The 10,757-nt window shown below is 56.1% G+C and overlaps 3 protein-coding genes across 3 annotated transcripts in view; 2 read left to right on the forward strand and 1 right to left on the reverse strand.

Moving 5' to 3' along the window:
• The window catches only part of PTSG_05591 (uncharacterized protein), a gene marked incomplete at its 5' end in the record, with an annotated part of 6,636 nt that extends 4,336 nt beyond the window's left edge, over positions 1-2,300 (forward strand). Inside the window, 5 exons of the mRNA XM_004993402.1 lie at positions 168-307; positions 509-663; positions 848-894; positions 1,122-1,357; positions 1,641-2,300. Of these exons, the coding sequence (XP_004993459.1) occupies positions 168-307; positions 509-663; positions 848-894; positions 1,122-1,357; positions 1,641-1,976 (914 nt within the window). The 3' untranslated portion in view covers positions 1,977-2,300. The remainder of the gene's footprint in view (positions 1-167; positions 308-508; positions 664-847; positions 895-1,121; positions 1,358-1,640) is intronic.
• Positions 2,301-4,626: 2,326 nt separating this feature from the next.
• Positions 4,627-7,205, forward strand: PTSG_05592 (uncharacterized protein). Its single transcript, XM_004993403.1, has 4 exons — positions 4,627-4,683; positions 4,897-5,802; positions 5,894-6,226; positions 6,409-7,205. The coding sequence occupies exons 2-4, from the start codon at positions 5,030-5,032 to the stop codon at positions 7,166-7,168; spliced, it is 1,866 nt and encodes a 621-aa protein (XP_004993460.1). The 5' UTR covers positions 4,627-4,683; positions 4,897-5,029; the 3' UTR covers positions 7,169-7,205.
• A 426-nt stretch (positions 7,206-7,631) lies between these two features.
• The window catches only part of PTSG_05593 (molecular chaperone DnaJ), a 6,097-nt gene continuing 2,971 nt past the window's right edge, over positions 7,632-10,757 (reverse strand). Inside the window, exons 6-12 of the mRNA XM_004993404.1 lie at positions 10,313-10,510; positions 9,643-10,106; positions 9,240-9,360; positions 8,837-8,998; positions 8,524-8,580; positions 8,298-8,357; positions 7,632-8,098 (exon numbers count right to left, since the gene is read on the reverse strand). Coding sequence (XP_004993461.1) covers positions 7,985-8,098; positions 8,298-8,357; positions 8,524-8,580; positions 8,837-8,998; positions 9,240-9,360; positions 9,643-10,106; positions 10,313-10,510 — 1,176 coding nt within the window. The 3' untranslated portion in view covers positions 7,632-7,984. The remainder of the gene's footprint in view (positions 8,099-8,297; positions 8,358-8,523; positions 8,581-8,836; positions 8,999-9,239; positions 9,361-9,642; positions 10,107-10,312; positions 10,511-10,757) is intronic.

The following is a 10,757-nucleotide window of genomic DNA, read 5'->3' on the forward strand; positions in this document are numbered from 1 at the left end:
GTGTGTGTGTGTGTGTGTGTGTGTGTGTGTGTGTGTGTGTGTGTGTGTGTGTGTGTGTGTGTGTGTGCACGCATGTGATTGTGTTTTCCGCTATCACTGCGCCCACGCCCTTTGTCGCATGTACCGCGCTTTTCCGTGATTGAATTGGGGTTCTGATACTCATGCAGGCGCTTCTCTACCTTTGACTCTTTTCCGTGTACCCTCGTGTCTTGCCACCCCACCCCACCCCCCGCCCTCGCATATACCACAACAACAGGCACTGGAGTATGGCCAGGTCGCTGTTGCAGACACCGTGCCGGGCACAGAGGTGTGTAATGCCTCCCTCCCTGGCCCACAACTCTGACACACCTGTGTTGCGATTTGTTTCCCCGCCCCGCCCCCCTTCTTTGCTCTTGGTTTGATGGCTGCTCAGCACGTGCCACTTGTCAAACTCCTCTTTGTCACACCATCTCTTTGCTGACATGCTCTGCCTTTGGTTTTGTATTGTGGTTGTTTTGTTTCTCCGCAGCTGCTGGCGCTGCTGGAGCAAGAGAAGCGCAAGGAGAAGGCCGCGGAAGCAAAGGCCAACGAAGGCTGGGTCACGGACAGCGATGGTGATGGCAATGATGACGACGACGACGATGATGATGAAGATGAGGACGATGATGACAGCGAAGAAGACGAGTGAGTGGACTCGTACATGCCTCTGTGTGCTTGTTTCTCAATGTCAACACCCGTGCGCTTTATGTCGTGGGTGCAGCGCTTCAAACTTGGCTCTATTGAACCTTGGGGCTGTGTGTCCCTCCCACTCACTCACACTCTCTGCGCTGTTGTTTATGTCCCCCCCCCCCCGTTTTCACCGTAACAGTTGGGAGGCCTTGGAGGATCATCCCAAGGAGTCCAAGGTCGTTCGAGGTGAGCGCGTGTTTGCTCGTTCGCGTGTGTTTGTGCTTTGTTCCGTGTGTAGTCGTGTATCTGCGTGTATCCACGTCCCTATGTCTTTTGACGATGGCTCCTCACTTGCTCACTCACCTCCACACTTGCTAACTCACCTCCCCACTTGCTCCCTTGCCCTTTCACCTCCCCACCTCCCCACCTCCTCACTCACCGCTTTCCCCCTCTCTCCCCTCTGCAACTGTTAGGCCTTCGCATGAAGGGCCCGCGCGCGAAGAAGCTGCGCGACGAGCTGAAGGACAAGCCCGAGCTGTTGGAGGAGCACGAGATGGCTGTGCAGCGGCGCCTGGCGGACCAGGACGACGAACAGGAGGACCCCATGGAGGCGCTCAAGAAGCGGGCCGAGCGCGCAAAGCAGCTCTCCTCCACGCGCATCCTCACCCAGGAGGATTTCCGCCGCATCCGCAAACTCAAGGAGGAGCAGGTGTGTGTGCGTGTGTGTGTATCTTGTGTGTGTCTTGTGTGTGTATGTGTGTGTCTTGTGTGTCTGTGTGTGTGTGTGTGCGTGCGTTGTGCGTGTGTCTGTCTGTCTGTCTGTGTATGCACGTTTGGAGCGCGCCTATTTGTGGACACGCCCCTACTTGTGTGCATGCGTGCGTTCACACTTCACTGAATGTGGCCACCGCTTGTCGTCGATCATCTAACAAAGCACTCACCCTCATCCTCATCTTCCCTCCCTCGTCGCCCCTTCCTATGCACGCCGGCAGCTCATGTCTGGGAAGCGCTCGAGCTTGGAGGCGCATGAGACGCTGGATGTGGACGACATCCTGCCGGACATGAAGAAGCCGCGGCAGGACAAGGCCGCGCGCCTGGAGCTGGTGTACCAGGGCCGCGAGGGCCGTGGCAAGTTTGGCACCCCAAAGGGCCGCCTCAACGAGCACGCCAGCACGACTAACCGGGAGAAGCGCAAGGCAAAGAACACCATGATGCTCAAGGCCTCGCGCTCCTTCCGCTCCAAGAAGAAGCTGGCCATGCACGTCAAGCAAATGCTCTCCCACAACAACAAGAAGTCCTTTGGCAAGAAGAAGAACATCAGCACCTAATCTATGCATGCAGCATGTGTTCTGTGTATGTTCTGTGTTTGTTCTGCGACGTGTGCGTGTGTTCTGCGACGTGTGCGTGTGTTCTGCGATGTGTGTAGGTGTGCGTGCGTGTGTGTGGGGGGGAGGTGTCTGCGATTTTGTGTGCGCGCAAGTGCAAGTAGCGCAAGTCAAATCAAACCGTGCTGCGCTGCACGCCTGCTTTGCGTTTCTGTTCGTTCTGTTTTCGTCTGTCGCGTCGCAGTGGTAAACGACACCATGAAGTCCGTGGTATCGAATTATCATGGAAGATTTGGCAGTATTATCTTTGCTGGGTCAGGCTTGCACGTGCTGTCCGCCGTTCGTCCGGTTGCCCCGCAAACTCCATGCGGTGCACTTTCAATGTTTAGATTCACTTCCAGTGCACTTCCTAAAGTGGGCCAAAGTTGCCGGTGGCGTTGTGCGTCAGCACTGATCGGTGTATTTGCTTGATTTTTCGTCACACCCAAAATCCATCCATTTCCCCAAATACGACAATCTGTTGAAAGCATTGACCTAATTTCGCACTTGGGACAATCTGTCCACTGCTCGCCACCTGGACCTACCAAACGCCGTGACGACGGATTTTGATTTTGCATGTCGTGCGCCCGCACCATGTTGCTGCTCTTCTGCTTCTTTCTTCCTTCCGTCCCCCTCTGCTTTCGTCTCCTTGCTTGTCGTTGGTTGGCCGTTCTTTCTTGCCTCACGTGTCCGCTCGTCGAGAAGTAATTGCTTCTGCGCAACAGCAAAGGAAAACGCACGAACAAACCAACGAACAGACAAACAAAGAAAATTGCTGTTGGGGGGATGGAAGTGCGTGCGCATCTGCGACTGGCTTGCTGCTCCCCACTTCCAATCGGACACGCACACAACACAAGCACACCCCCGCACACAATTGCTTCCTGCCTCTCTTTCCCACACACCCTCCCACACACACACACCCTCCCACACACACACACACACACACACACAACACACACACACGAGTGGAGCAGCATTGCACCAGTTCGCTTACCACTTTCCACATTCCATCCCCTCGAACCACATCACCCAGATCACCCACAAAGCAAGCACGTCCCCCCGCACTCTTCCCCTCACTCGCACGCCCCACTGCCGTGCTCCTCATCGATGCATCGCGCTCGATCGCGCCACGCTGCAGCCCTCCTCTCAGAAGCCGCGCGCTTGCTCTTTTTCCCCGGCTGGTTTGCACGTGAGAGCAAACCAAAACCCGACCAGGTATGATGGTGCCACTTCCCCCCTCTCCCACTTTCCCCCCGCTTACACACACACACACAAACACAAACGCAAACACACTTTCGCGCAGTGTGGGCGACTTACAGCGCCACTTCTCAGACGTGTTTGCTTTGGCTTGTTGCGATTTTTGTCACTGTGATTCCCTTGGCATCCATGCCGACTGCGTGAGGGTGTTCGCAACTGCGTCGACTTGTATTCCTTCGATCTCCTTCTATTGTTTGTTGTTGTTTGTTGTTTGCTGTTTGTTGTTGTTTCCCCCTTAACTGCTCTTCCTTCCCCCACCCGAGTCAGTCAAGTCAAACGCTGCCGCACCCAAACCACCACACCCGCTGTCTTGCTCGTGTATGCGTGTTTGTATGTGTGTGTGTGTGTGTTTTTCGCGAGTCCTCTTCGCTTCGCTAACACACACGCACACACACGTTGCTTGCTGGTGCTTGACTTTGTTTCTGCATGTTGTGTGCGTGCATGCCCACCTGCCCGCCTCGCGCACGCCGTTTTCCCGCCTTTTCCCTCCAATACAGGTTGCCCGCTCCTGCGTTGCCGTCTTTTTGGTTGGGACCGTTACAGTTTTGGTGAGTAGTCCACCCACACCCCTGGGTCCTTTCCCGCTGTCAACACGCTCATACCACCAAACAACATTCCACCGTGCCCAGAGGCAGCCGCAACCAAAAAAAAATAAAGGTACTGTGCTGTTTTGCTCTGTACCCCACGCATCATCACTCTGACACACCCCTCTTCCCACCGCCATCGTAACACTGCGTAATCACTTCGGCACAGTCCTACAGCCCATGTCACTCTGACACACCCATACACCTTGCTTGCTTATGCATCCCAGCCAGTGTCTGACATGACTTTGGTGAAACTGACTCACACATAATCTGCTCGGTCGATACGAGCGTTCGCTTCGCACAGTCATTTTGTGCGTTTGGCTCTCTCCCTATCATCTTTTCTGTCACCACCCCCTCTCCACACACACCGTTGCACTGTCGCACACCCCTCCACCAACCACCCAGCCAATAGCCTGCGAGCCAAACAGCGTGCGTCACTCACAACCACACCGTTACGCCTTCTTCCTCTTCTTGTTCGTGTCACCCGTCTTGCTCTGTCGCTGCTGGTTTTTTTATTGTGTGTGTGTGTCCTTCTTTGTGCAACCCTCCCCATCACCCCTTTCTATCATACTCCAGCAGATCCCATCGGAGTCATCGGCGGCCATTCACACCTGTGCCACCACGACTTCGCATACGTACATCTGCGGACATTCCACGATCCAACATCCCCCCCCGTGTTGTCCCTCTCGGGCCCATTCTCATTCCTATCTGCAAGCAAGCCAGAACCAACAGACCCAGCCGACAGCAAAGAACACGGCCATTCTTGCACCAACGCCCCCACAGCCAAGCTCAAGCCTTCCCCACCACACGCACACGCACCGGCTGCATAGGTACGGCTGACCTGGTCGTTGTCGCCCACAATATTTGACACACACGCGCGCACACGCACAGAATTACGTTGGCATACACGCACACACACACATGCACATATGTATGTACACACTTGACAATACACACAAACACACGACACAAGTTTTACGTTGCGGACAGCAGCCTTCGGTTGACCACTCGTGTCTGCTTGCTTTGGCATATTTGATTTGTAGGGCGTGAAACAAGCGGCACGTCTGTGCCCGCAGCTTTCGACCATCCCCCTTCTCCCAACCCCTCCTTCCCGCCTCCCCTTCAACCATACTCGCCTCGTCGAGAATCCCCGGCAGCTGCTGCAACACAGGCTGCATGAGTGGGGACGAGGACCCGCTGCCCAAGCCTCCACCACAGCAGCAGCCACCTCAACAACAACACCCAGAAGACCTTTCACCGGAAGAGCTGCACCCACAACAGCAAGATCAGTGTCATCAGCACGACGTCGACCAGCACAATCCGGCCGTCTCTGCCGAGGAGCCACCCATCCAGTCGCAAGACGACCATCCCAAGCCACGTCAGTACCAACAACACCAACAGCAACACCAACAACAGCCACAGCCGCACCTGCAGCAGCAGCAGTCAATGTCACCGGCGTCACAGCAGAGTTTTTCGCACAACAGCATTTCCCCACCACAAGCACAGGATTTTGCAACCGGACCTCTGGTCCACGACATGGCGCCAAATTCCATCAACCCAGGCCAGCGGCGAGGAAGCCGGGTCCACGGGTTTGACGACGCAGCCAATGGCTCAAAACGCCAACAGCGGCAACGCCGACAACATCACCAACAACACCAACACCACCAACAACCACAGCAGCGCCATGCACACGTGCTGCAACCAGTAGCAGCACAACCGTCATCATCATCGCAGTCTAATCAGCAAACCCACCTGCAACCACAGTCTAATCAGCAGCCACCCTCCCATCACGGGCATCAGGATCCCATGCAGCAGCAAGCAGACGCAGCAGCCGTGTTTGCGGTATTGCAGACCGTCAGCGCGGCCACCTCAACAACAACAGCATCAGCAAGTGCTGCGGGACCGTCGCCTACGCCGCCACTGCAAATGCAGCAGCCGGACGAGCTTAGGTCGCACACGTTCCCCGTAAACACACGGGCATCTGCAGACACTCACGGCGGGTTCCCGCCAACACTTCCCTCGGGCCGCCACGCGGTGCAGCACCTTCTGGCCCCTCAACCTGTTCGGCAGCCCCGGCAAGCACCTCGACATGGAGCACAGCATGGAGCACAGCAAGGGCCTCAGCATGGAGCACAGCAAGGGCCTCAGCATGGAGCACAGCAAGGGCCTCAGCATGGAGCACAGCAAGGGCCTCAGCATGGAGCACAGCAAGGGCCTCAGCATGGAGCACAGCAAGGGCCTCAGCATGGAGCACAGCAAGGGCCTCAGCATGGAGCACAGCAAGGGCCTCAGCATGGAGCACAGCAAGGGCCTCAACAGCCGCGTCGCCTCCAGCAGCCACATCACCAGCCACAATTACCACAGTTGCCACTGGTGCCACAGCGAGGCCTGCAGCAGCCAATGCAGCTGCCTCCACCACAACAACCGGCAGGCATGATGCCGCCAGTGCAACACCCCATACGTGCACACGCCCTTGACGGCGCACGAGCCGAGCTCCTGCGTGCCACCCTCGCCGCCTGTCCTCTAATTCAACTTTTGTCCGTCTGTCTCACCAGGCAGCACCGCGTCCAACAGCAGCAACAGCAACAGCAGCAGCAACAACAACAGCAGCAACAACAACAGCCTGCTGCGAGCCGTCGCTCGAGTGAAGCCGAGTCTCAACAAACACGGGAAGAAAGGATGCACAACCACAGGCACTTTGTGGCAGGTGGATGCAACATCCTGCGCCACGTCGGGCGGCTGCTCGGGCAAGAGCACGGGGGCTGTGTTGCCTTGTTGCAGCAGTTTCGCCTCCTGCACCCACCAGCCGCGAACAGGGGCGGCAACTTCTCCAGCTCAAGCCAGCGAGCCATCACCATGGGCGCGCAGCCTTCACACTTGGAATCGCATGCACGGCAACGACAGCGTCTGCACCACCAGTTCGCCCCACACCACCACCAGCATCAGCATCAGCAGCATCAGCAGCATCAGCAACAGCAACCACCGCAATGGCAACGTCAGCAAGCGCGGCGGCGGCGGCATGCAGATGATGATGACGACGATGGCGATGATGATGATTCGCGTTACGGCGGTGGCAGCGGTACGAGCAGCCACGACTGCCACAGCCACGGCGGCTGTGGGCAGCCCAGCAAGAAGCGGCCAAAACGACGCACACAACGCATCAAGGACCCAGACTTTCGCCTTGCGGAGATCGTACAGCAGCAGTACCGACTGGAGCAGGAACGGGATCGGCAGCGGGAAGCGTGGTTGCGGGCCATGACCGTTCTCCTCCTCCGCTGGCTCTCCAGAATGTTGTTCATCAACCCTAATCCTTGAGCTGCCATCACACACACACGCACGCACGCACGCACACACACACACACACACACACACACACACACACACAGACAAGGTGCAAATGATTCGATGATTTCTTGATTTGGTCGTCAACAATAGCCGTGCCTGTTCGTTTTTCTTTGTTGAGCGTGATTGAGACCATGTCATAAGTGACTGTACACTTTTCCAACGGATGAGCCTTCCTTCAAGTTTCAGATTTGTTGCCAGACATCCGCGTGTTCGCCGTTATTTCTCGACGGGGCTGGTGCGCCACTGCCTATTGCATGCACTTTGCTCCCCATCCCGTGACATCTTCAGCGTGTTGCACGTTTGTTGACGCGCTTGTTGCTTGTTTGTTGATCCACTAGTGCATGGTTCGTTGGGTTTTAATCGATTTGTGCAAACGCTTGCTTGCTTGCCCCTTTGTGAATGCTTTTGAATGTACGCTACATTGCCACTGTGATCATCATGTTGTCCATTTACTCGCGAGTTAGTACCCTGTCACCTGCACGCTTACTTCACATTCCAATACACCTCTTCTCACAACCCCAGCATGGGCAAAACGAGAGCAAAGCCAACGCTCGCAGAGCGTCACGCTCGTGGCATCACAGTTGGTGGTCACAGAACCACACACCACGTCAGTAAAGGCAGGTGTCACATCACCAGAACGAGAGTTAGAATAACGAGCAAACAACAGCGCTATGACACATTGTGACAAACTGTGACTCGACGTGACCCCTGACAAGAGGTGTGATCTGGTATGGGGTCTACCTTTATCCACATGTTCAAAGGCAGTACGGCGCTGATGCCTGTCAATCACAGCTCATCATGGGCATTGTGCCCATCACTCGCTACCGCTGGTGGCGGTGCAGCCTCTTGTGCGGCTTCAATAACAATACGCATAAGCGCCTCTGGATCCTGCTCCTCAATCTGCACGCATGTTCGCATGTATGCGTGGGTGTGTGCATGAGATTTGTGTTTGTGTGTTGTGCGTGTTTGTATGTGCGCGCGCGCGCGCGCGTGTGTGTGTGTGTGTGTGTGTGTGTGTGTGTGTGTGTGTGTGTGTGTGCGCGTGTGCAACGAGCACCACCCTCGCCTTCATGACCCCCACGTTCGCATCCTCGCTTACCATGATGTTGCCTTGACCAGGGATAAAGAGAATGGAGATTGGATAGTGGGGGAGCCTCAGCTGTCACACAGGCACACATGGCACCAGTCGAGAACAAAGCAAATATGCAAGACACATTGGTGTGAGAGCGAGCAAAGTGTGGCGAGGTTGTTATGAACACGCACAAGTGTCCCGTGTTCCACACCAAGCTTGTCGTCAAACAACATGCCTGTCTTAGTTGGGTTACCTGGTTGCATTTGAAGCGGTAACGCTGGCAGTCTATGCTCCCAAACTCAATGGTCCACTGATGACAACCGAGGCCGAGTGAGTGCGCAAGCGTGAGTTGCTGAGGTTGAGATTAGGAAGGCACGGAGAGGAAACCAGGGATTCACAAACAGGTGGGCAGGCAGGCAGGCAGGCAGGCAGGCAGGCAGGCAGGCAGGCAGGCAGGCAGGCAGGCACACGCACACACACGCACGCACACGCACACACACACACACACACACACACACACACACACACACACACACACACACACACACACACACACATACACGCACCGGAGCCAGGTCAGGGGAGTCTGCGAGCAAGAGGGCCACGTGGTTGAAGATTGGCTTAAACTCCAGACAAGGGCGGCACCAGGGAGCGCCAAAGGTCACGAGCAACAGCGCATCGCTCGACGCAGCCGCATCATCAAGCTGAAGTCCACTCATCGTCTTCACCTGCAGCAAAGCGAGCACAACAAAACACAAACATGGCGTGTGTGCGCTATGGTGCATGAGCGGTACAACGAAGTGCAACTCCAGAAACACACACACACACACACACACACACACACACACACACACACACACACACACACACACACACACACACAGAGTACAGAGGTGGTCCAAACACTCGAGGTGCGTGTGCAGGCCTTGAGCCGATGAATGATACAGAAGCAAGTTATGGCGCCACCACCTTGTTTGGGAGGTGTTCGCGGACGGCTGCTGTGATCCAGTCTGCAGCGTGGTGCCCACGGTAAGGCAGAACACGTCGAGGAAGGCGCCCAGGCAGATACACGCGCACCGTTGGATACGCACTGTTGTTCGGTGTGTGTGTGTGTGTGTGTGTGTGTGTGTGTGTGTGTGTGTGTGGTTGGGGGGTTGCAGCAGGGAATGTGCGCAATGCAATGCAAGGTGAGGAGGGCACAGGCTGCAAGTCAAGAAATGTACCAAATAAAAATAAAGCAAACACAAACAAATACACACAAGCACACAGACTACCAAAATACAACGTCACACACATGTGCACTCACTCATACACACACAGACACAGAAAGACACACAGACAGACACATACACACACACACACACAAACGCACCGAACGTGCTGCTGCCTACACAGGTCCTTCTCGCGCGTGCAGTCCACGGTTGCCAGCCGCGCCACCCCGCGCAGGTTGTGTGCAGCGCGGGCAAACTCTGGAGCAAGCCGCTGGCAGTGGCCGCACCACGGCGCAAAGAAGTCCACCACCCACAGGTGCTCGTCGCTCTGCTTGATGTCTGTCTGGAACGTGTGTGCGTCCAGCTCAATCACAGCCGGGTGCAGGGTGGCCTGCACAAAGTCGCGCAGGGCACCTGCAGACATGAAGTTGCCGTGGAAGGGTGTGGGCGTGCCCGTGCCGTGGAGATATGCGATTGGGGATGGGTACGAGTGGATGGTGAACCGCCTGCACAGGTCCGCGTACGCATGGCAGTCGACGCTGCCAAACACAACGCCCGGTTCTTTCGCCGTAGCCACAGACGCCTCGCGCCACGCAGGCAGCATCTGCTGGCACGGCCCGCACCACTGCATGGATGGAGGTGTGAATATGGAAAGGTGGGTGATTGTTGTGGATTGACAGGTGAGTAGGGGCAACCTTTTCTGAACGCTTGCACACACAGCCGACACGGACAGACACGGGCAGACAGACAGACAGACAGACAGACAGACAGACAGACAGACACACACACACACAGACAGACACACACACACACACACAACAGCATGCTCACAGGGGCGAAAAAGTCGATAAAGACGAGGGTGAACTGCTGGTCAAAGAGGAGATCCGGGAAGAGGTGCGGGGTGAACGTCTGCACGCGCGAGTGCTTGGCGGTGCTGATCCAGCGCTCGACAATAGAGGGGTGCAGGTCGCCGTGGAACACCTCATAGTCGGTGGCAGCCTCGCTTCGGCGCAGCAGCAGCACAGGGTACTGGCAGTGGCCGTGACAGTGACGGTGAATGTGAACAGGGATGGATGGATGGATCGAGAGAGACAGGCGTGTGAGGGGATGAAGCATGCACCTTTACACAAGTGCAGATGCACAAATACAATGCACACAACACAGCACAACAGTACTGTTACGCACGGAAAGAACGTACCCTCAACGCACGCACACGCACACACACACACACACACACACACACACACACACACACACACACACACACACACACTAC

Source organism: Salpingoeca rosetta (genome assembly GCF_000188695.1).
Source record: "Salpingoeca rosetta unplaced genomic scaffold supercont1.13, whole genome shotgun sequence".
Classification (NCBI taxonomy): Eukaryota; class Choanoflagellata; order Craspedida; family Salpingoecidae; genus Salpingoeca; species Salpingoeca rosetta.

Coding starts and splice junctions, on each gene's coding strand:
- PTSG_05592 (XM_004993403.1), top strand. CDS start 5,030: ATGAGTGGGGACGAGGACCCGCTGCCCAAGCCTCCACCACAGCAGCAG. Junction 5,803..5,893: donor CAGCAGCCGGACGAGCTTAG/GTCGCACACGTT, acceptor CACGCGGTGCAG/CACCTTCTGGCCCCTCAACC. Junction 6,227..6,408: donor AATTACCACAGTTGCCACTG/GTGCCACAGCGA, acceptor CTGTCTCACCAG/GCAGCACCGCGTCCAACAGC.